We start from the raw sequence: 24,436 nt of genomic DNA, 5'->3' as shown, positions 1-24,436 counted from the left end.
CGTGATTTTTTTTTTTTTTTCCCTGATGACTTTGTTAACAGTCAGGACGACTTGTTCAGGTTTCTTCAGTCTGTTTGCTGGATTCAGAGATACAGGAGGGCATCTGTGTGATATTTTATTGATGGGAATCATATAAAACATATAAAACATAAAAGCTTAACTTAATTTACAGGAGCAAAACCCAAGGTAAGTGTCAGGCTGGCCTTGGCCGCCTGCATCACTTGTCGTTTTGTAAGACATGCAGTGGCGTGCGCTCATGCGGAGGCCGTGGGCTTGCGGCGGGGATTACCCCGCTGTCCCAGCGGCGAGAGCTGTGCCCGTGTGCGTTTCTGTGCTTGTGGGTCAGTGTGTGCTTGCGGGACTGATGAAGGAAGTCGAGAATATTTATCTTTCTTCATCTTATTGAAACACTTCTTACACATGAAAATCATTCTCACCCCTCTGCCCCAACAGCAAATGCCATATTACAGCCTGTGCCAGCCTAAACCTGGCTCTGATGAAGCGGGAATAGGGAGCAATTTGCAAGGTTTGGAGCAAAAGCGTGCCAACCTTGGTGTTTGAAGTGCCACAAGAGGGCATGGGGCTCACTGCCGGTTCTGGCGGGGCTGAAGGTCTCTGGCAGAGGAGGGGAAGCTTTGCCGCACGCAGGTGCTGCTGGCACTGGCCGTTTCCCATGCGCCGTCACGCATGGCGGGAGGAGGATGGCAGCGCCACGGGCACCGCGGGATTACCATGCTGAGCAGGCACAGGCCTCCCCGTGTGTGAAAAAATGTTGGCAAAAAATGCGGGAGGCGCAAAAGCTGCGAAGCGTTTGGCAGCCTGACGCGGGCAGGAGAGGTTCGCTCCACGGGCGCGCGTGGAGACCTCTAGTCCTGCCTTTCATCTCGCTCTCCGAGAAGGCAGACCTTGGCACACGCTTGTGCCGCAGGTTCGTGGTACAGCCGCCTGGTTTGTGTCCCGCTCAGCCTGGTGAACCTTTCTGCCTTGCTTCGTGCTGCCAGGGTGAACCGTCTCACCCTTCTTTACACACGGGCAATTTGATATCCCCTCAAAGGTCAGCTCCGGGACCAGTGTATTTACTTGGAGAATTGTTTTTAAAAATGTCAAATGACTCGCAGCCAGACTGCAGCAGAGGGAGCTGCGTGCGGGGGGGTGAGCACAGGGGCGCCTGCCTGCCCGTCGGGCCCTCTTGCTCTTTCAGCAGAAGCTGGAGGGACTTGGAATCAGGGAGCAAATCGTCATGAATAAAACATCAGGAGAACTCTTTTCTTCAGCAAAGATTAATGAGCTAAGTAATAAATACAAAATTTCACAGATACTTAAGTTTACTTTCCAGGGACTCGTTCCTTCCCGCAGGAGTCTCTGTGGGACAGTCGGGGTCCAGCACACATCCTGATCTGATGGAGAAGCGGGACAAGCTAGAGATGGCCGATTTCCCTGTGCCTGCTGCAGGGCCGCTGGTGTGAACGGGTGAATCAGGCTCTGCAGCCCCTTCACCCTGGTGTGTTCTGGCCCCTGGTGCTCACCGGGGTGATCCAGGGACCACCCTTCCTTGTGCCGGGACCATGCTGTCCGGCCGCGGCCAGGCTGGTGGCTGCTGAGGGCAGCCCAGAGCCGCAGTTACAGGGGGCTTTTCTGCTGTTCCCCATTCCCTCCTCATCCAGAGGGAAGACTTCTTGCCCCCCAGCCAGGACAGCTTGTGGCACAGCCCCAGGAGAGCTGTGAAGACCTTACTCAGTGTGTTCAGCTGCTGGGGAGGTCAGTTTTTCTAATCAATTCTAATTCTCTCTCTAAGCAATCCAAAGCAGAAGGGGCTACAATAAGGAGCTTTTATCAAGGTACCAGGTACAAGGTACCAAGTTTATTTTCCCTACTGAAGTATTTAGTGTCTTTCTTGAATAGTAGCTTTGCAGCAAAGACACTGACGTCCCAGCGTGCCCCAGGCAGCGCCTCCCTCCCTGCTCCTGCTGGTGAATGCCCTGGCTGTGGGCAGATCATCTGAGCCGCTGCTGCCTTGCCCTGGGCAGCTGGGGGATGCCGTGTCCTTGGCTGGCTCCTGAGATGCTGCAGACAGTCTGACAGGTCCAGCTGGCTTTCTGCGGGTGCAGGAGGCAGAGGCTTTTGAAAGAGCTGCTGGGATGCTGCCTGCAGGCAGGGAGCCCGGTGCAGGCAGTGCTGCTGCCTGTCAGCTGCAGGAGCTGTACGCGCACCGAGTGCAGCTCAGCTGCTTGAAGGCAGAAGGTGGTCAGAGGAGGAGGCTCTGGGGAAGTGGAGATGGGTGCAGCAGGGTAAGGCGGGCAGACCTTCCTCTGCTGCTGCAAACAGCAAAGGCATCGGTGTCGGGCAGAGGCTGCGGATAGCTGGGAACCGCGGGCTGCCTGCCACGTGCTGGAGCCAAACCTGGTTAAAATGGGAACAATTGGCAAGTGCATCTTGCATAGTGAGATGAACTAAACGGGAGCACGCATGCCAGGGAGGAAGATTCAGCGTGGAGCATGTGCTAACTAGAAATAAACAGCCAGCTCCTGGGGCACAGGCTGTGTGCCCAGCAGTGGGTAGGGCAGTCAGCTTGCCTCTCTTCCCAGCTGTCTGGGGTGTCGTGGGGCAGAGCCTGTGCCAGGGCAGTTGGAGAAGCCTTGGTCTGTTCTACAAGCTCTCCTGCTCAAAGATTGTCTGTTGCATTTCCCAGAAATTGTTAGCAGCAGGTTCGGGGCATTGGACATTAGCTGATGCTCAGGCCCCTCCGCAGCACCATGGGCAGAGGCTGCCTTTAGGATTTTTCACTTGTTTTTGGTCAGAGAGTTACTTGCCCGCAGATTACACAGCCTTTGTATTTTTACCGTCATCTTCTCTCATTGGATGATCACCAGCTTGGAGTTTGACCTATTTCAGTCCTGATTCAGAGAGAGGAAACTGGTACGTGCAAAAGAAGCATGTTCTTCAGCTCTTTAAAATGTTAAAGATTTTACTATGGCATCACAGGGCAGAAGCAGAAAAGAAGTACCCAAAACTGAACGTATTCGTGCTGACATGGGACTCGCAGCTGAGGTGAATATGAGGGTAGAGATAAAATTCCCTGTAACGTGTGGTCTCCTGGTTGCACTTACTTGGCTGTTCAGAGCCGAAGCAAGCAAAGCGTGGCGGCGTGCAGTGTCACCGGCAGTGTCCCCGGGGCTCTGCCCCATGCCTGGCCGGCTGTGCTGGGCTGGTGCGGGGGCCTCTGGGTGCTGCTGGAGCGGGGGGATGCTCTGCCCCCAGCAGCACCGTGATCACCCACTGCTTTCCTCTCTGCTCTTCCAGTGCCGACTCCTGTCACCGACATCCGCACGGATAAGGTCGAGCAGAAGAGCATCTCCTTGTCGTGGCAGGAGCCGGGCTTCCCAACAGCCAATGGCACCGAGTACGAGGTCAAGTACTATGAGAAGGTAGGCTCTGGGGACTGGCTCCGGCTCCCGGCCGTGCCCCAGCCCAGCCGCCTCCCGGTGCTCCCCTGGCCAGCCAGGGGGTGCAGCGTGTGCCGCCGCTCCCGGTGGCGTGCAGATTGGGTGGTGGGAGAGGGAGGGAGTACGTGCCTGCGGACGGTGCTGTTGTGAAGATTTTACTGGCACCTGAAAGTAAGAGGAGCGCTTTAGATGGGGGCCAGTAAGGTCTTTTCTTCTCAGACAGTGTTATGCAATCTGCTTATGCAAGTTTTAGGAAATTTGGGTTATTTGTAGAGTTTATGTTAATTAGTGGTTTCTTTCCCCCATCTGTGCAGCAAGATTTCATCCAGTCCTAATGTTGACACCTCCCTGGGAGAAAGACTAAAGCTAAGAATTTTTATTTATTTTTTTTTAGTATGCATTGGATGGCTTTTTTTCAAGGACATCTAGAAATCTGAGGTGCTTGCCATTAGCCAGCTAGACAGGGACTGCTAAGCCATACTGGGTTTCTAAATATTTGATGAGTTGACACCTGTATTCATAGCCTTCTCTCTGGGAAAGTGTTGGACCTTGTGGTCATCACTGGTTTAGGACTGAGGGCCACCAAACCCGTGATGCCGGTGAGCTGTGAGTCGTCTTCCACACAGGAGGGGGCACAAGCGAACATTTTTATGACAGTCTCTTAATTTTAAAAATAGCTGTTATCTGACAGGTGCGGTGGCTTGAGAGTTTTAGAAGGAATACTGGTGGGCAGAGAGCAGGGACAATGCTCTAAATCAAAATAAATGCAGTTTATGACACTGTTCCACAAATTACCTTATCTGCATGTGCTCAGGCTCGTTACGAAACTGATTACATGTCAAGCAAACTGTGCAGGTGACATGTTGGCGTTCTGTATTTAGAAACAAGCTACCTTGAAGCTGATTCATATTAATGTGATTTTTAGCATCTGATAGATCTGAAAGGAGGAATCTGTGGGTGAGAGTGAACACTGAAGCCTGAGATGGTAATTCCTGTGCAAATGGGCTGCAGCAATAAGATACGCTGGGTATGTGAAATGAGGAAGCATCCTGCTTGGTAGGGAATTCAAGCTATAGTTTAGCAATTATTCACTGAAATGAGGCTCTTGATGCTGACACGAAAATCAACTTAGTTTCTAATCTTTGCTTTTAAAGCTGTACTTTAACTATGGCGATTCAATGGGAAAAGCGTATCAAATGGCAAATCCATGTCACAGCGATGTCCCCAGCCCTGGGAGCGGCGTAACGAACGGCTGCTGCCTGCGCCAGATCACAGGGCTGGGATGCTCGCTGGGGCTGGCCCTCGGCGTAACGCGGGTGCAGCAAGCGCGCGTGGGATCCGAGAGAGGCTGACGCCGGGGCAGCGGGACGCGGCCCAGCCCTGCTCCTGGTGGAAAATAGCCTCAGATAACCCCGGTCCGGGACTGCACTGTCACCGGCCTCATCTTCTGCCGAGGAATTTGTTTGGAAGTACCTGACACAGCTGAGAAAGCAGTCTCTGGTGGCTGTGCAGAAGCACGGGAAGCTTTGCGGGAGCTGGCGGGAGGGCTGGGACTTGGTTTGCTTTGCAAACCATGGGAAGCAGAGGCGCAGGGATTTGCTGCTCCGGTGCGTGAAAGCGGCACAAGCTGCCCAGCCGTCTCACCGGCTGCCTGGCCGGGCAGAGCCCACCCTGCCTTCACCGCCTCCAGCAGTGGCTGCAGGAGGGGGGCTGCCCGTCACGCTCCCCCTTAGTCGAAGCAGAGGGATCTGTAGGTCCTGGGCAAGTGAGCAAAACCCTGGGGACCAGCACCATTGGCAAATGCACCTGCCAGTTTTGATTATTCAGTGTCTGCTAATCCACGTGTATTTACCCCGGGGCTTGAGCGGCTGTAGCAGGGGCGCAGGAGGGGGCCAGCAGCCAAGCCCCAGCACAGGGGCAGGCAGGAGGATAGGAGCTATGCGGCGTGGCACAGCTGCTCCCCAACGCCCTGTCCTCTGCCTGTCTTCATAGCGCATCATCTGGCTCCATCTGCCATTTCTTGTGACCTTTCCATGTAATTTCTATTAATGAGACATCTAGTAAATGTATTCTTTCTGTTGAAGGTTTTATGTTTAGATAGACTGTCCTGATGGGACCCAGAGGCGAGGTGAAGATACAGCTGTGCTGTGCCTGCTTTGTGGCACAGCTGTGAGTCCAGCTAGATCTCGGGTATCTCATTATTTCACAGGATCAGAGAGATCAAAGTTACTCAACTGTGAAAACCACATCAACGGCCGTGACAGTCAATAACCTGAAGCCTGGCACCCTTTATATTTTCCAAATCCGGACATCTTCCTCGCCCGACTATGGAAGCTACAACCCTAGTATTGAAGTGGAGACGCTGGCAGAGCGTAAGTGTTGGCAAGGCTCGTTGTCTCTTACACACACACCTGCAGACATGAGGCTCTCTGAGCCGAGCTGTGGAGGTGCTGCTGCTCGCTGCTCCTGCCCAGGTGCTCGTGGTTTCCTGTAGCAGCATCTGTTCCTCTGGGTCTAAGAGCAGGTACTTCCCAGGACTTGCTTTTTAATTGCGTTTTCCTATTTGAATTTAACAAGGTGGCTACTGCTGACCTGCCTGTCCTGGAGGTGCCCATCCTCACCCTTCTCAGTGCAGCTTCGGTGAGGGCAGCCAGTCTCTGGGTCCGCCGTGGCGCAGGGGCTGGGCACGGGGTCTCTGCTCTGTGAAAGCGCTTACCAGAGCCGCCATGACTAGGGGTTGATTTGCCTTCACGTCGTGTTGGTGCTGGAGCAGATCTCACCAGGTCCCTTTTGTGGGGCCACCAAACAGGCGCTGGAAGGGAGTGAGTGTCGGTCCCTGCCGGCGCAACTGTTGAGTGCACAGTCCTGCCCGGGTGTGCGAAGCTGTGCAGCCTACAGCAGGTGCTGCAGAGATGGGGTGGCTAGGTGCACGGGCTGCAGCAGAGGAGGCAAAACCAGCCCGGAGATCCAGCTGGCCTTGGATGAGTGCCCCAGGTAGGAGATGACTGCTTACCCCCACTGCCATCCTGGCTCGTGAGGCACTTGGCTTGTTAGCTGCTCGGCTGAATAAGGTCAGCCAGCATCAGTGTTATTTGCTGGGGCTTTTCTTTTTCACAGTTTCCATTCATAACTATAGTCCAGAAGCATCTTATTTCACTGACTAAAAGAGGACTTGGAGAGATGGTAGGGCTTCAGCTTAATAATCCACCCTGGCTAGAAATAAAAGCCCCGAGGTGGCTGGCTCAGTACGACTCTCACAGATTGTGTTTAACAGGGCTTTAAATTGCATCCATTTGCCACACAGAAGACATTTTCAGAATGAATTGAAGCCAATAAAAATTTTATATAGAATGTAGCTTTCTAATACCCCTGTTTGCAAAAGCAGGAAGGGAAGGGATTAATGTGATAAAGGAAAACCTTTTGTAAGCCATAAATTTTAATATGTCCCTCCGATAAACCTCAGTGCCTTTCTTCAGTGCTGATTAGCAAAACCAGGAGCCGGGTGTGGCAGCGCTGGGGTTGCTCCGTCTGCACCTGCAGCACTGCCCTGCGCGCCAGTCTGGTTGCACCAGCTTGAGCTTTTAAAACCGGACCAGACTGTGAATTGCGGTGAGGATGGTGAAAAGTAGCCTGGCTGGAGACCTTGCTGGAGGACGCAGGCTGGCACTGGGAGGAGCGGCCGGGGCTGCCCCACGCCTTGGGCCTGCCCCAGGGCACGTTGCCGACCGGCTCTGCTTCCCTCCTGCAGTGACGGTGGCCTCCAGCGAGCAGAGCCCTGTCCTCATCATCGCGGTGGTGGCCATCGCAGGGCTGACGGTGCTGGTGTCCATGGTGATCGGCGTGATGGTCTGGAGGAGGTGAGCGGAGCCACGGCTGAGCCGGGCACGGACTGAGGAGGTTCGGGGCTGGGGCAGGGGACGAGGACCACAGCGAAGCCCCCGCAGCAGGGGCTCTCAGGAGCCCGGGGCAGCACCGGCCCTAAGCGTGGGAGCTGGGTTGAACTGCCTGCTGGCTCCTCATGCCGCGGGGCTGGACTCTGTTCCTGAGCACTGTGACTCGAAGCTTTTATACCCTGTGAGAGGCTGTTGCCCAGATAAATGCGTGCATCTTCATTCTTGTTGCAGACAGTGTGGGTACAGCAAAGCCAGCCAGGACGGGGATGAGGAGCTGTACTTCCATTGTAAGTGAAGCCTGGCCGCTGTGCCGCTACAGCTGTGTGGGGACGCCTGTATTTATTGTTCCCAGCAAAACAGCCCTAAATCCTTGCTTTTGAAGTGTTGTCATCCCACGTTATCCCAGAGCAGGGGCTCAGCACAGCGAGGCTCTCAGGGGACACGGGGCTTGACAGCTTCATAAGCCAGTGTCCATCCTTCCCACGCGCAGGTCACTGCCGTGCCGAAGGAAGTGGGGATGCTTTCAGCTGTCCACAGGGCGTATGAATTATTCCATCAGCTTTTCACAAGTGGCTACGTGAGAACGCAGCTTTGTTTTCTGGGGCTACTCTTGATTATTTAGCAGCAATAATTTTACAGAGAACAGTTGTCAAAGAAAACTCAGATCTCAGGATTGATGAGTTTATTTGATTCTTGGCATATGCCTGTGAAGCGCACACATGCTCTTCTCTCTGAAGCATTTCAGGAGCAGCAGACCCTGCGTGCTTCTCGGATGCAGCTTGGCTGTTTCACCTGGCTTTGAAGGGCCTCGCGCTGCTGAGCTGCCCTTGGGAGCCTGCCGGAGGCTTTCAGTGCAGGGTGAGGGGAGCGCAGCAGCTGTGCAGCCTCAGGAAGGCAAACGGAGCCGTGGTGGAAGGGAGGTTTCGCGTGGTGGGACCCCTTCCCAGGGGCAGCGGGGCTCAGCCGTTTGCCCGTGCACTGGTGCCGGATGGGCCAAGCAGCTCGTGCAAAACATCCGTCGTCCGCCTTGCCTTGCCCAGGGAGAGGGGGAGATGCAGCGGCGCTCTAGCAGGGGCCCGGCCCGCGGCAGAGCTGATGTGCTCTGGCTGTTTTCAGGAAACGTGGGTTAGGGTTTGAGGAGGCGGCAGCAAGCGGGTGGCTGCTCCCCCTCCGGAGCTTTGCAGGGGCTCCTGTAAGCGGGTCAGCCTCGTTGCATGCGGTTCTTCTGGACGTGCTCCCGGGCAGAGTCGCTTGCCATGCAGCAGATGGCAGGCGCCTGTGGGAGGTATTTCGCTGTCCCTGCTGCTAATCGAGGGGACCTGGAACATGGCTGTTGTTCATTATTATAATTATCTCTCCTAGAGGTCTTGAACAGAGATGATTTAGGTACTCGAGGATTAGCACGGGTGGCAGATAGGCTCAGTCCAGGCGGGAGCTCCTTTAACCCAGGGGTTGTGGCAGTGGAGCAGAGTGATTAGGCTCATTTAATCCCACAAGAAATTTCCTAGCAACCTTAAAGTCAAGTCTTTTGCTTTGCTTATGAAAAGGTGGCAAGTTAATCCTGCCTGCAGACCTGGAGATGGAAAACCTGCAAGAATGTTTCGCAGGACAGGCGGGCAGGAGCTCTGCCGAGCTTTCCTCACATGCCCTTTGTGCTTCTTCTGCTTTCCTGCAGTTAAAATACCAACCAGGAGGACGTACATCGACCCTGACACTTGCGAAGACCCCATGCAGGCTGTGCACCTCTTTGCCAAAGAGCTGGATAACGCTAATATCAAAATTGAGAGGGTCATTGGGACAGGCAAGTTCCTCCTCGCGGGCGCCGGGGCGGTGGCTCGGCGGTGCCCAGCCAAGTGCTCCCCTCTCGCCCCGGCTCACGGGGCCACGACGGCGCCGTGACGCTGCTGCGGTCCTGCCCAAGCCACAGTGCCGTGGGCACGTGCCGGCCCTCCGGCTGCTGCCCGCGGGCTCTTCCCGCCTTGCCGGCCTCTCCCAGGGCAGCTCCTTGTCCCCCGGCACCGTCAGCACCACCGACTCTTGCTCCTGTCTCAGGGTGGTACATGCTGGCAGCAGGGAGGTGGGAGTAGGGCTGGCGAGTATTTTGTTCGGCAGCTTGATTGCGTGTTCCCGTTTGTTTTTCTGAGGTGCTAAGTACAGCCACCTGAGTGAGGTGCCGACCAGAAAGCATCAGCAATTATCTGCATCGGGGCAGTTGATAGCGGCATGAAAACTATTTATAACATATGTGAACCTAATGATTTATTGATTTTCATCAACTTCACTGCCTAAAACTTAAAAGCAAATTAAAATCCCCTCAATGGCCCTGGAGCCTTAATCGCTAATGTGTGCCAGAACATGGAAGACACGATTATTCTTTGTCGTTTCTTTTCCTAAAGATAAATTCAGCTGCAGAAAAAGAAGAGGTGGAGGAAGGGAAGAGGGAAGGGCTTGCCCACCAGCTTAAAGGACAGTGTTGAAGGGAAGAGGACACTGAGGAGAAGAGGAGGTTATCATCTTTGTAGCCGCTGAGTGGAGCAGCTGAAACTAATCCCACACACCTCTCAAACAAATTGGTGTTTGAAAAATCAAGCAATGTCAGGAAGACATTTAAATATAAGGAATTTGGGAGCGCGTTTGTCTCACTGCTGACCTAACAAGTACCTGGCTTTCAAATCAATAAAGCTTTTCATAGCTACACATTTTGTGCTGTAAAGCCGATATTGGCCTTTTACGTTATGAATTTGGCGTAGCTCCTGTTGTCAAGCATGGGGCTGTGCAGGGCGGGATGCTCTGCCTCAAGGACCGCCGGAGCCCCAGGGGCCCTGCCGCGCTCTGCTCCGTGAGAAGCAGACCCTGCCTGCGCCGAGCTGGGAAGCAGAATGGGCCGGGCCCAGGGAGCATGAACTCGGTGGCCAGGGGCTAATCTTCTCCTCACGGGTCAAAAGCGCAATATGCACTTGAGCAGAGCACAGAGAGAATGGCTTGGAGGTGTAGGAAGAGGAAGAAGAAATTGCATTGTGTTATCACATGTTTTTAGTATCGCGTGCTGATGCTAAACTTGTGTCAAGGGTTGTGTGTTGGGCAGAGGTGGGGGAAGACGGTAAAACAGACTCTGCAGGGAAGCTCTCAGGCAGGGCTCTGCTTTTCTGAGTTTATGGAATGGCAAATCCTCCGATTAATGGTGGGCAGACACATTGCTTGTGCCACAGAAATGCACTTTATGGTCCCAAAGCAAAGAAAATACCCCTAAAGGGAAGCTGACTTCCCAGAAGAGGACTGCTGCCCTTTGCTTTGTAGCAGGTGTATATAGATATTATATATAACCTGTCTTTATAGTACGTTGCAACAGCTCAGTAAAACTGCCCTTACACAACAATACTGAAAGCCGTGAGGAAGCCGCGAAGTCGGCTAGCAGGTAGCTCGTTCTTTTGTGGTCTGGACACGGCAGAGGGATCAGCGGCAGTGCACAAAGGAGTGGTGTGAACGGGATTGCGGGGGGGCTCTGGGAAGGCGCCGTGCTGAGCAGGGGGCTGCGAGAGACGTCCTGCCATGGGTGCTGTTTAACTCATCCCTCTGTGCAGGAGAGTTTGGAGAAATCTGCCGGGGATGCCTGAAGCTGCCCAGCAAGCGAGAGCTGCCGGTGGCGATCCAGACCCTGCGGGCAGGGTGCTCGGAGAAGCAGCAGCGCTGCTTCCTGGCGGAGGCGTGCACCATGGGCCAGTTCGACCACTCCAACGTCATCCGCCTGGAGGGGGTCATCACCAGAGGTGAGGGGGTCCCGGGCTGTGCGACATGGGGCGGCGTGAGCCGTGCGCCGTGGAAGGCTCATGTGCAGGCAGTGCGCTTGAGCTGTTGCTTTGGAGTGGTGACCTGGTGCTGGAGGGGCAATATTGTTGGCTTTCTGGAAATCAGATGTTTCCTCATGTATTAGCTATATTAGCATTCTGATGATTAATAAAACGCTTACGGCTAGATTAATAAATCCAGGTAGTAGGACTGGCTTAGCAGCAAAACTGTGCTCTCTTAATAAAAGCAAACTGAAGTGAGGTTCTGTCAGTAAAACAGATGACTCTGACGGCTCCCGGCTCTTGTGGGAGTGTGTGCGCGGAACTAGGCTGCAGATGCTCTAGTTAAATGGATATTCATGTAAATCCAAAGAAACGTGAGCACATGTGCTGATTTTAACTAGCCTCTTTATTAGGTAAGGAAGGATTTCTGTCCTGAGTCTTGGGCTGAGCTGGTGGCTTTTGCTTTCACTGGGTAGTGCTTGTCCTCCTTCGATGTGGTTCAATGTCCTGATAAAAGAAACACTGGGGATCCAGTCGGATCCCAGGTGGGAACAACAGGAAAGCCTCAGACCCACTGCTCATTGCAGGCTGTCTGAGGGGAAGTCCTCGTCTCCCTTCACAGCCAGGCAGCGCAGGCTGGCCACGCTGGAGGTCAGCACGCGGGTTTCGCATACCTGCAGTGTTAGCACTGCCTGAGCAACGGGCAGGACTCACGCAGTGCTCCTTGTCTGTCCGTGCAGGGAGTACCATGATGATAGTGATGGAGTACATGGGGAACGGCGTGCTAGACTCTTTTCTCAGGGTGAGTGCTGGGGTAGCTGCTGGGGTCTGCCACCTGCTCGGGCTCTGCTGGCGGTGCCCCCTGGAACTGGGCACTACTCACCTTTGGCCCTTCCTCCTCTTTTTTTTACAGAAACACGAGGGACAGTTCACAGCCACCCAGCTCGTTTGCATGCTGCAGGGGATTGCCTCTGGCATGAAGTACCTGGCAGAGATGGGTTACATACACAAAAGTCTTGCTGCCCACAAAGTGCTTGTGAACAGCAGCCTGGCTTGCAAAATAACTGGTTTCAGACGGCCACAAGATGATAAGATGGAGACCATCTTCTCCACCATGGTAAGCTGCATTTCCAAATTCCATTGTCAACATTCCCTGAAAGCAAAATGCCGGCAGAACGGCTACACCACCTCTGCAGAGGTGCATCTCCCTGGCTGCAATGCACGGCCATGGCCAGGAGTGCTTGGACTGGGGCCTGGCACCACTGGAGAGGTTTGCAGCCTGCTCTGAATGCTGAATAAAGATGAAAAAGAAAGCCAGCCAGCTTCCATGGGTGGAGTCAATGCGACATATAGCAATCCTACTCCAGAACCAGTATTTTTTGTAGGCTCCCGTTTCCCTCCTCGTGTATGAATGCGGGTTCTGCATCTTAACAGCTTCTGTCTCAGTTAGAAATCAAATGCGTTTAGCCAGGGAACTTCACAGCAGCTGCCCAGCACCGCTCTTCCTCTGGCCGCAGCCCTGCTGCGTCTGCGTGAACTGGCAGAGGCGGTGGTGGCTGGAGGCGACCCTGGCAGCCTCAGGGTTCCTTATGTCTGTTTTATCACTTGTAATGAAATTCATGGTTTTCAATTAAGAATTTAAGTCCTGCTTGATTCACACTTATGCCTTGTCAGCTCTGCTAGCCAACGCATCTCCCGAGCGCCTGTGTGCGCTTGGAGAAGCTGCCTGGGAGCCCTTGGGCGCGGAGCTGGGGGGCTGCCCCTGCCCGCCAGGCTGGGCAGGCGCCCCGGGGGCCCTCGAGGCCCCACAGCCCCTTGCTGGAGCTGGCTCTCCCTCCCCGATTCTTTCGCACGCTGCTGCAGCTCATTTCACATGAGGGTGCATCAATGCATTTTTAACTGCAGAGCAATAAGACATATTTCATTTGTCATCTCGCAGCCGGCCGGTATCGGCTGGGGCTGTTAGTGCATCACGTTAACCAGGCATTAATATTTTTAAGAGCATTGATTCCTCAATCAAATGAGCATTCATTGTTTGCAGGGAGCATTGGGCAATGCCAAGGAGGCAGCGGCTGACGTGCGCTGCCTGCAGGGACCCGGTGCCTGTGTCCCAGTGCGGGGTATGGGCGTGCGCTGCCGTCAGCTGCCAGCTCTGAGCAGGCTGGTGGCAGAAAGAGTCTCGGAAAACTTTTTCAGCCGTTATCACTAGCTGCAGGGAGGCGTGCTCAGTGCGCTCCGTGGGGAGAGCACCAGCACCCCGAAGAGTCCTTGGCACGGCACAGCCCCCCCTTGCCAGCCGTGGCGAGCGGTGCCTGCGAAGCGGTAGCTCAGCCACGGCTGTCGTGCCTCAAAGCTCTTGAGCAGAGTTGCCCTGGCGCTGGTGTGCCGCCGGGTACGGAGCAGCCCGCTGAGCGAGGGCGATGGAGAGCCCAGCAGGAGCCCGGGCTTCTCCCGCCGTGGTGCAGTGGGGCTGTGGCTTTGGGGTCAAGGTCTCCCTGCTGTTAATTACAATTAGCTGTGGTGTCTGTCGCCTGCTTCCCCTAGTGCGTCCAGAGGGCTCTGCAGATGCTGAGATGGGGATTGCTAATTACAGGAGAGCAAGCCAGGGTGGAGAGACTGTGTTTGCGCAGTTCTGAAATGGTTTTCATTAAATATGAATGCATAAAATGCCATCAGCTCTTCCCAGAGACATTCTTGTCTCCCATTAATATTTCAGGACTCACACTCCCATGCAGCATACAGTTGCGTGGCCATTTTAAAACAAATTGAGGCAGAAGTTTTCTCTTAGTACTAAGACCTGCATGTGGCACACGGGCTTGCTTGGCGTCTGCCCCACGATGCCGGGCAGGGCACGATGAACGGCTGCCCAGAAATCGTGTGCATGGGCTGCATCCTGCTGTGCTAGCACATCACTTCTCCCCTTCTGCTCATCCAGCGTGGGAAGAGCCTAGTGCTGTGGTCGGCCCCCGAAGCCATCCAGTATCACCACTTCAGCCCGGCCAGTGACGTGTGGAGCTTCGGCATCGTCATGTGGGAGGTTATGTCCTACGGCGAGAGACCCTACTGGGACATGTCCAACCAGGACGTGAGTCCCCGGCGGCCGCGCTGTTGATGACGGCGTTGTCCTTGCTAGTGGTGTGCAGGTGGCTCTGCGGTGTGCAGAGGGGCTGCTCCCACTCCCCAGGCGGGGTGGGACGAGGGGGTTTGCAGCAGGGTTTTGCGGGTGATCTGCGTCACAGCAGCTGACTGCGTCCCCTCTGCCGCTGCAGGTGATGAAGGCTGTGGAGGATGGGTTCCGCCTGCCCGCCCCGGTGAACTGCCAGCCGCCCCTCCACCAGCTCATGCTCGACTGCTGGCAGAAGGACCGCAGCCAGAGACCCAAGTTCTCGCACATTCATAACATCCTGAGCAAGATGGTGCAGAGCCCAGAGCCCCCAAAGTGCCCCAGCTCCACGTGCACCAGGTGAGCCCTCTCTTGCTTTGCTGCCTCTTCTGCTTTGCCTGCCGGTTCCCGGCTCCCCCCTCACCGCCCTCTTTTGTTGGCAGGTCCCACAGCACGTCCATCCCCCTCACCGAGCGTACCTTCTCAGCCTTTCCCTCTTTCAGCTCCGTGGGAGAGTGGCTGGAAGCGATAGAAATGGGCAGGTACAAAGACAGCTTCACCGCTGCGGGCTACTGCTACCTGGAATCGGTGGCCAGGATGACAGCCCAGTAAGTGAACTGGTTTCCTGGCTATAACCTCATGTCGCTGGGTGCAGCGAGAGCGAGCTCTGCTTTACAGTTACAGTCAGGTGTCACTAAACAAGACAGATCTTCCAAAACGCATCTGTAAGAGCTCACTGGTGTGGGTTGGGCTGTGTGTGTTGTGCATCTCAGATGGTGGTTTTTGAAGCTGAGATTTAAACCTGTAGTTTCTGATAAGAGTAGTGTTGCCTGTCCCTTCCAGAAAGCAGAGTCAAATTGAATGCAGTTTGCTGGTAACACTTATGTAGGCAGGGCCGGGAGCCGTCTCATGCTTGGTGTGCTGCAGGCACGTGCGACCCCTGGATTCCCAGGCAGGGTCTGTATTGCTTTGGGACAGCAAGTTGGAGATTTCTTACTCTGGCAGGTTTGCAGTAGCCTGATAGTCTGAAGCCTGTGCTGCCCTTGCCTGGGGGCAGTCGGTGTTGGGGCATTTTATGGTTAGGGGTTGTTTTTCGTGGCTGACGCGGGGCTCGTTTTGCAGAGATGTCCTCAGCCTGGGGATCACGCTGGTGGAGCACCAGAAGACCATCCTGAGCGGGATCCAGACTCTCCGGGCCCAGGTGATCCAAATGCATGGCCGAGGCGTGCAGGTGTGAAGCAGCCCCCTGCAGACGTGCAGAGCACTGACCCGGCGCTCTTGGGAAGGAGGCAGCCAGCCGGCCCCAAACCGGACCAAATCTCTGAAACCTCACGGTTTCGGGTGGGATGTAGGGAATCGCTGGGCTGCTGCCAAACAAGTCATTCCACATGGCAAGAGAGCAGGGCTTCCCGTCCCCCGTGCCAGGGAAGGCAAGGACTCCTGGGATGTGTGCGGTGCGCCTAGGTGGATGTGGCTCTCCCTAGCACTGCTTTGTAAGATGAGTCAAACTGTAATGATGCCGTTTCATATGGTAATTAGGTTAACAGGGTGGATGGACATTTGTGCACTGTCTTAATCCAGAGCTGACAGCATTTTCGTATCGAGCATCCTACTGGTGAAATCCATGGGTATTTTTATACAAGCTGACATGTTCTAGCAACCCCACAAGGAGCTTTTATTGCTTTTATTTTTAGAGACCGGAGCACAGCTCACACCCAGCACCCAACTTCTGGAAGGTTATTTTCCCCATCTGCTGTGCTGAAGGAAACTTCCCCAGCCGTGTCCCTTCCGCTCCAAGAGTTAGTTCACTGAGACTTGACACCACAGTTGGTGAACAAAAACAAATATTCTCCACTGAAGTGCAGAGCAAATGGTGCTGAATATTTCTAAGGCTCTCTTGACAAGACAGTTTGAGGGGAGGAAATGAAAAGCTTTGATGAAGAGAGCTATAGCCACGGGAGGGCAAGCAGTGGAGCCCTTGGGCTGCCCTGCTGATGCTCTCAGCCTTTGCTGCCTTTCGTGCAGGTCCCAGTCCCTTGTTTTGCTGCAGGAGCCCAGCGGTGGGGTGGGAACTTACAGACCAGAGCAACAGCAGGCAGCCCTCTGCTGCCCGCAGGCAGACTGAGCCCGCAGGCAGAGACCTGCCACCCATGCAGGACCGAGGCTAAAGCATCTGTTGCTGCTTCAGCCGTTCTTCCCTGCTTCCTGCCTTGCAGTTTTGCGGGCAAAGCATCCTGCATCTTGCCTTCGCTGGCTTTGTGGGCAGCCGTGATGGGCTCTGACTGCTGTCCCCTAGGCAAAGCAGGCAGAGCGTTGCTGCGTGCCCACAGCCGTGGGCTGATGCCGGAGCCTGGGGACTCCCTGCTATCAGCTGAGCTGGAGCGTCCTGCTCAGGGGTGCCTGCTCTGCCTCGGAGCTGTACGTGGATGGGTGCTCTTCCCTCTCTGGGTCTGCAGGCTTTTGCAGGGGAAAGGCTTTATGAACAGCACTATCTGAATGTGCAGCGGCAGAAAGGATCCTCCCAATTAATCCAAAATGGGATGAAAACCTGGGAATTGGTTTGGAGTCCGAGGGACAGCGGGCATAGCAGTGCTTTGGGTGGATGCTTCCCGTGCCTGCTGTGGCAGCGTGCCCCTGGCCGCTGGAAGGCCCACCTCAGCTGTGGTGAGTGCCTTTCCCCTCCTCCTCCAGCTGCTCCGTGCCGGGTCGGGAGCAGGAACGGGAGAGGCAGCAGCTCGGCTGCTCGGCCATGCCAGGGCATCAGTTTTCCACCACGGGTTAACGGCTGGGGGGAGGTCCGTGCCCAAGGACTGCAGTGCCAGCGTGCCCCACAGCACCCACAGCCTCTGCAGTGGGGTGCACGCTGGGTCGGGGTGTCTGAAGCGGCTGCAGGGGCTGTGCCGAAGGGACCACGCACCCCAGAACTGGCCATTGCATCCGTGGAATCCCTGAAATCCCACTGTGCAAACGAGGGCACATCAGCACTTTATTTTGTTGCAGATGGTAACACGGTACTGCCTGCCTTGCATGCTGGCAGTTCCCACTGGTGCAGGCCATGTCCCTGATGGAAGACATAAATAGCATCTGCTTAATAATACAAGTTTCCTTGAAGTTAGTTAATTAAATGGGTCTTTGCAGCCTTGTACAGAGTTTTGTAGGCCTTTTATTATCATCTGTAAGTATTGCAAGTGAATTATTAATGATGAAAGGCAAAGATTTGCAAAGGGAACGAATGCTGTGGGAGATGTTCCCAGTCCAGCTGGAGACCCGTTCGAGTCAGATCTGTCCGTTAGCCTGCTCCGAGGGGACTGAGCGGGGGGCCCCGGGGCAGGCTCTGACGGGGCCGGTACGGCACCTGCCCTGCCTGGGCATCTTCCTTCTCTCCCAGTCGTGCGCTCAAGCACAGCGGGATGACCATAGGTGCTCGCGGCTGGCCTGAGCCTGCTGGCCTTCGCAGAACACGTTACTGTGGGGGTCCAGCTTCTGTTCAGCGAAGCCTCATTTGCGGTGGTTTCCGTTTCACCGGTGCTCAGGCTCCTCTGGCTCAGCCGCGTGGCAGGGCTGGGTTCAGGAGTGCTCAAGGCTGACAAGATTTCACTTTTTTCAGATCCTTTAGCTTGATTGTGTCAGAGATCAGAGCTCTCTGCCTCGTGCTAGCGTTCCCAGGCAGTGCCGTGGCGAGCACCGCGCGCTCCCAGCCGCTCTTGCCTCCTGCAGCCCCGGCGGCGCAGGCTGGCGGGGAGAGGGGCTCCTTCCCCCGTGCAGGGTTTGAGCTCCCGGTAGCGAATGCAAAGGGGAGTGTGAGCCAGCGCAGACAAGTCTGCAGAGCTTGAGACGGGTACCCTCACCCGCTGGGGCCGGGAGCTGCTGTCGGTTGGGGGGCGCAGGCGGAGCCGCCCCGGCAGCGTGCAAGTGCTGGGTGTGCTGCGGGGAGTTTGCTGCTCTCCGGGGTAAACAAGCTCTCTCCTTCCTGCCACCTCTGCAGTTTAAACATCCCCCAGTGTCATTTGGTTATGCTTTTTAGTGGAAATAATTTGTCTTTAAGTTTGGCCTGTGTCCAGACCAGTTGGTCGCTCGCCACCCTGCGGTTTCACACCCAGAAGAGTAATAATGATGAACCGAAACCTTCATTTGGTAGAAATGCCAGATCCCAAGGATCAAGTGCAATTTGTATAGTCTTTATGTTTACATTTTATCTATAGAGAAAGTATATTATGGTTCTCTAGGCAGGGAGTTGAACCGACTTGATTCCAGATCCTCTCCCTGCTCTCGTCCTGTCTGCTGGGATTTCCAGCAGCCTCCTGCGTCGGGATGCTGGGAGCCTTGCTGGGAGGTCACAGCCGGAGGGACTGGCTCCAGATTGGTGCAGCTGCTTTCAAGGAGGTCTGGGGAAATCCAGGGCTTGGTGACAAGGTGACAGAGTGCCTCAGAGGCTGGGAAACAGACCTGGCCATGAGCACACAGCGTCACGTTCCTCTTGAATCCCCCTAGAACAGACCCTGTCTCCAAGTTAGTGATGCGAGGAGGGGCCAGCTCTGGGTGCTGCTCGCCCATGGCTGCTCTCAGCAGCTGGGATCTGAGCGTTCCTAGCTGGAGAGATAAACCTCAGCACAGCTTATCTAGAGTCATGGCAATTTCTCCTGGGCTCCAGCGGCTGGTGGCGTGCAGGGGTGCCGTGGGCCCTTGGGAAGCTGCTGTGGCCGTGTGGGCAGGGGTGCGTGCCCCCCAGAGCAGCTGAGCTCTGCATGGGGCTGGCAGCCCCGAGCCTCCGGGGCCATTTGCTTGTGTAATGGCATGATGCTCACGCTGCGCTAGAGTACTCTCAAGTGAAAATGCAACCATCTTTCAATCATTTCTTTAGTGTTTCCCCCACTGCACTACATTCTCTAGCACAATCAGAACTGAAGATGTAATTTCTTTGTCTGAGTCTCTCTAGCTGTTCCCAAAAGAAATTCAGTGTTTAATTACTTTTCTGACTTACTTTGAGGGACTTGGATGTGGTGTTTCAGACAGCCGTTGCTGTTAGTACGGTGCTGTGGATGGGACTGTGCTCTAACTCAGCAGAAACAAGGCGTTTGCTTTCCTGGCCTCTCCTTCAAGAAAGAAAAAAAGCACATAATGGATATATGCTTTCTAGCTTTGCTTGTGGCAACAATAAGCACTTTTAGTTGGGCTCCTCATTGACCCTGAAGATAAAAAAACAAGCAGATTAAGTTATAGGTGGTTATGATTTTAAAATTAGCTTGCATCCTCTCAGCACTTTTCTTTGGGGAAGTATTCAATGCCTTAAAATTAAATTAATTAGCAACACTATTTTGAAGCTGCTTGACCAAGGGAAATGCCTCAAAGATTTCAGTCTCTGCCCATCCAGCCTCTGCCACGGTGCAAGGCTCCTTCCTCGTCCCTGGGCTGTGGGGAAGCCCCGATCACAGCAGTGCTAATGCGGGCTCAGGGCTGGCCAAGCACACGCAGCCTGGCTGCAGCAGCGTTAGCATTAATTGGCGTGTTCAGAGAAGGAAAAAGAGCGAGTGTTTTGTAATCTGCAGGCTTTGCTGGAGCTAATAAGTACAGTTACAAGAGGATTAGATTTTAGCTGTTCACAGAGTGGAGGCCAGGTATGAATTAGGGGAGCAGCGCAAGCGCCTGTGCCTAAGCTCGTGTGCAGGCAGGACCGTTGGCTGCTCGTGTGCAGAGAAGCACCTGGTAAGCAACCCCCATCCCTTGGCGTGTCCCATCAGCTGTCGGTACCGTGTGACTGTAAAGCAGGACCCTGTTCCCGTTGTGTGTCCTCTGGAGGTGCGGCACAGCAGCTCTGTGTGTCAGCAGCCAAAGGCCGGGTGCTTTTGTTGGGGTAACAACATGGTCCAGCCCTTGAGTCTTCAGAGCCGGTGTCTGGGAGGCTGCACAGTGCGCTTTGCTGCCCTGATGCGGTAGCAGGAAACCTCCTCTTTCTGGGTTCTGCTTGATATTCCTTGTGGGAACATCTGCTCTAGACGTTCCTCGCCGCCAGTGAGAAAAGGCACAGCACAGCCTCTCCTGGGGTGGCTGGAGGGCGATTCCTGCTGCTCGCTGCAGCTCCGCTGTGATGGAGGATTCTTGCAGGAGAGGCCCTTTCCCCCGAGCTCCCTCATCTGTGGCCCCTGGATCCTGCCCTCCTGTGTCATGTCTTGTTTTCCACGAGGAGAGAAGGACGGATCCTAACGGCACGGCTGGTCTGTGCGCCGCGTCCTGCACAGCAAGGCACAGCGCCTGCAGGATCGGGCCCTCGGCGCTCCAGGGGCGCGTGAGCAAGTGGGGCCGAGGGCTGTGTCCCCCAGCCCCCGGGGATGGCCAAAGGCCCGAGGCAGCATCAGGGCAGGGGCGATGCGCTGGAGCCACAGCTGGGGAGGCTCTGGCTGCAGCCCGACGCGCCGCTGCTCGCTACGGGCCGGGCAGGACGTGCGGCTTCGGTCGCCGGCGCCCTGCGACGCCCCCCCGGTGCAAAACCAAAACTGGAATCAAGTTGGTTCATCTCCAGATGCTTTTTGATATTCATTAACCATGTGTTATATATTGTAAATACATACTTGAGAAGTCAATATATATTTTTATAAGCTTGAAACAAATGTAATATAATATCATAAGGGACACTGTGCATTTCATGTTTGAACTATAGTCAGACATCTCCAGGGAATCACTGTAGGTTTGGAATAATTAATGATAATAATAATAATGAAAAATGGTAATAAAGATCTATTGACATTTTTGTTAATTTTGTATTTATTGAGCTATTTAAAGATTGCAATAATGAGATATCTAAACAACTAAATAAAAATAACCACTAATTCTGCCCTGGCTTGTGTGTGGGTCATTTCGGGTGTTCTGATGAGAAGTACCGCTTTAGCAAGGGTAGCAGGTGCCAGGTAAGGTGTAGTTCCAGTAGCAGCGAGGTGCGGAATGATGCGTTGTTCTATTAAATAGCCTGTGTGCTAAGATGAGAGCCTTTGCTCTTGCTGCAGAGGTGGCAGCAACGATGGAACTCAGGATGGTGGTTTCTTGCTATTGACACTTCGTTGGGGGGAAAAAACCCATTACTTAACTGATCAGCCAGTGTGTTTTGTGGACGGAAAGGTCTGTTGCTTTGCCTGTCAGGCCAGGTGCTGTTCGGGCCAGCAGCAACCCCCCCATCGCCCTGAGGACCAGATAATCTTGGAAGCACTCACAGGGTGGATCTGTCAATACAGGTGAAATTGTCAGTCTAATATACGTGTTGCTGTGTAAGTGTGGGGATGCTGCTGAGCAGAGGGAAAACACTGCAGCGTTACTGTGCTCAAGGCACGTAATTAATTGTTTAATTGAGTAAAAGGAAGCAGTGCATGGCCAGCATGTTAAATGCACACACTGCACAAACAATATTTAGAAATAATTCAATGTGACTCTTGCTAGTTTGCATTTCTTGTCTTTTTCTTAGGTTGCTTAATGCCAACGTGTACAAAAGCCTCGTTTCAGTGTGCTGACAACAGTGACAGCTGCTAGAAAAAAGGAACTGAATGGGTGCTTAAGATGGGTGAAGTCTATTTGCCTTCTGTCGATCAATTAATTCAGCCAGTCTTCACTAGGAGCCTGGCCAGGGCTATATTGGCACTATAAAGAAATAATTAGAGCTCTGAAGCGGGGTCAGGGTAGTGGATTGCAAGTCACAGCCAAGCAGATGTATATTTTGCCCAGAGTTATCTATGGTTGTGCCTCCTGTCGTCCATGGGTGATGGTTTTACCCCTCTTCCGTGACCTTCCCTGCACGGTCTTGGCTGGGGGCTGTGGGATGCCTCCCCCCCCACCGGCTGGGGACCCCTGTGCTGCCGGGAGGCTGGTTACCCCCAGCACAGACAACGGCAGGGTGCAGTGGAGGATGTGGCTGATGCTGGGGGTGGTGGGGGTCTCCAGCTACAGACATCGCCCTCCCTCAGGGCCGGCGGGCAGGCAGGAGTGCCGGCAAAGGGACCGTGAGCTGATCAGCCCGCGGTGAGCCCACGGCAGGCGAAGGCTGCAGCGTGCCGTGTAAATTGAGCCATTAATAGATCGTGTCATACGGAGGCGAGTCTGCTGTGGGCTGCGTGCGGCAGCTTGCAGGGACGGCCGAGAAAGCAGCGGCAGCACCGGGAAGGGTCAGTGCGAAAGGCACCAGCCCCGGGTCCCTGGCCGTGGCCGCCTTGTGAGAGCCAGCAGCTCTGGGCCCCCTCCCAGCTAGGTCTAGGCCTTGGTCCTGGCTTTCAGACCCAGGAGCCCTTCTCCTATCTGGCCTGGCAGGTTTGAGCTCATCTCACTTGATGCTTTGTGTGTAGCGGGGGAGGGGGGGAAAAAATGTAATTGCCCGGAGATGAGTTATTACACACCTGTATAATTAACTGGTGTTAATTAATGGCACAAAGGGGGTTCCTTCCCCTCTGCCACCCAGGGAGCAGAGTTCCCCAGCTGTCCCACCCACCGGTCCATACTTGAGCACTTCGCTGCATTGCCTGCCCTGGAAGCAGATTTTCTGGCTTATTGGGTCAAGCTGCTGCACTGAGCAGTGTCAGCCTCTCCCTGCCCTGTTTGAGCTGGAAGCTTTGTCCTTATAACTTAGTGCTCTGTTTTACGCCTCTCCTGTTGACGGTGATGGATTGCACAGGTTGACATTGAAGCTGCTGCTCCCTTCTTCCCCCACCCCCTGATGATGGAGCTGACCAGACTGTGAATATTTTCTACACAACAGACCAGAGAAAACCTCTCTCCATCTAATTCTACTTCCCTGATTCAGAGGGTTGAGGTGGAAAATTACAGTTTGGTCTGCAACTGTGCATGTGTCTTGTATATCCAGCAAAGGACTTACTGGCTTGTGATACATGCAGTGTCTTAGAGGAAGAAAACTAGCTCTGGAAAATGTCTAGAAAATCACAGCAAACAGCACGGCTATCACGCCGTGCATGGCTGGCCCACAACTGAGCTGTGCAAGCGCCAGGTCCTGCACCTTGGAGCTTCCCACTGCCAGCCGGCCCTGCACCCCCGAGCGCCCAGCCCAGGCTCGCACCCCCGGCTCACACCCAGCATGGACGGAGAGCGCGCTGCAACGGGGGACGCTGCTCTCTGGTGACAAAGGAGGGATCAATAAGCTGATACAGCTGAGACACAGTAAAAGGCGAGATGCAGCAGCGATCAGTCAGGGAAGGGCTCAGAACTTGGCAGGTGCTGCCTCATATGGGGAGATTTTTTTAAAATAAGGCATTTATTGCATGGTGCCCATAAAAGCAGCTGGCTGCAGAGTCCAGCCAGCCCCGCCAGCAGGTCGGTGTCTCAGGGAAAGAAAAGGAAGAGCCAGGTCTCCTCCTCTTGCCCCTCGCTCCCACTTAGCGGCCTCAAACATGAAATCCATCACCTTCCCCATTCCTCTTTTGGACATTTACTACAGAGGCTGCGTGGCCCCCTCTGCTGTGGTGGCTGACGAGGCTGGGATGAGCCGCTGCTGTGGCAGCAGCATGGAGGGGTCGGACAAGCCCAGCCTCACTGGCATGTCCCCCGTCCTCCCTGTGCTGCCTCTGGGACATGTGTGGGGACGGGACGGGCAGGAGGAGAGCGATGCCCAGGGAATATTAGAAAGAGCCTGGCTCTAGATGAAGAGCAATGTTTAAATATTAACAACTGCTAATTATCAGGAAGAGCTGGTGCCATCTATCATCATAATCAGTGATCTGCCTGTTCAGGTGTCACAGGGACGGATGCAGCTTTCCTCCTCGTATCAATCTCCCACTGCCTCGGTGCGCGAGAAGAGCGCTGCACGCGCTGGGGCACAGCCAAAGTGCTGCAGCTCCTCCCCAGCGCCCACCTCCCCGCCACAACTTCGCTGCGACGGACGGGTCCCCTCCCAGGCACTGTGCCAGGCTGCCGGTGGTGCTGCACGCTGCCCACCTTGGCTGGGACGGGGCCCGTGTGGGGGCACAGTGCGACGGCCACCCCATGGGTACGGCCGTGAGGCAGCAGTAGCTGCGCTGCCCTGCAGAGACTCAGTGTCCCGCAGAGAAGGGACGAGGTGTCCACACTGTGCACTTTCAGAGCCGTGCTCTGATGTGCTTAGCTCTGCTCGCTAACCCTCAGCACGAGCCAGGCCTCTGGGGGAGGCTAAAGACCCACATGGGGCTCATCAGCCTTTTCCTTAGCGAAGTGACTGATGAGCACGTAAAGCAGCGCTGCGGGTGA

General features: G+C 54.7%; 1 protein-coding gene across 1 annotated transcript in view; it reads left to right on the top strand.

Moving 5' to 3' along the window:
* Positions 1–21,050, top strand: part of EPHA10 (EPH receptor A10) — a 50,360-nt gene extending 29,310 nt beyond the window's left edge. Inside the window, exons 6-17 of the mRNA XM_075114849.1 lie at positions 3,301–3,425; positions 5,653–5,815; positions 7,192–7,300; positions 7,568–7,623; positions 9,012–9,137; positions 10,918–11,103; positions 11,865–11,926; positions 12,038–12,241; positions 14,060–14,209; positions 14,394–14,587; positions 14,671–14,835; positions 15,350–21,050. Coding sequence (XP_074970950.1) covers positions 3,301–3,425; positions 5,653–5,815; positions 7,192–7,300; positions 7,568–7,623; positions 9,012–9,137; positions 10,918–11,103; positions 11,865–11,926; positions 12,038–12,241; positions 14,060–14,209; positions 14,394–14,587; positions 14,671–14,835; positions 15,350–15,464 — 1,655 coding nt within the window. The 3' untranslated portion in view covers positions 15,465–21,050. The remainder of the gene's footprint in view (positions 1–3,300; positions 3,426–5,652; positions 5,816–7,191; positions 7,301–7,567; positions 7,624–9,011; positions 9,138–10,917; positions 11,104–11,864; positions 11,927–12,037; positions 12,242–14,059; positions 14,210–14,393; positions 14,588–14,670; positions 14,836–15,349) is intronic.
* The last annotated feature ends 3,386 nt before the right edge of the window (positions 21,051–24,436 follow it).

This window comes from Phalacrocorax aristotelis, chromosome 20 (assembly GCF_949628215.1).
Source record: "Phalacrocorax aristotelis chromosome 20, bGulAri2.1, whole genome shotgun sequence".
Lineage (NCBI taxonomy): Eukaryota > Metazoa > Chordata > Aves > Suliformes > Phalacrocoracidae > Phalacrocorax > Phalacrocorax aristotelis.
The sequence above is the reverse complement of the archived record's forward strand: the minus strand, read 5'-3'. Positions and strand labels throughout refer to the sequence as shown.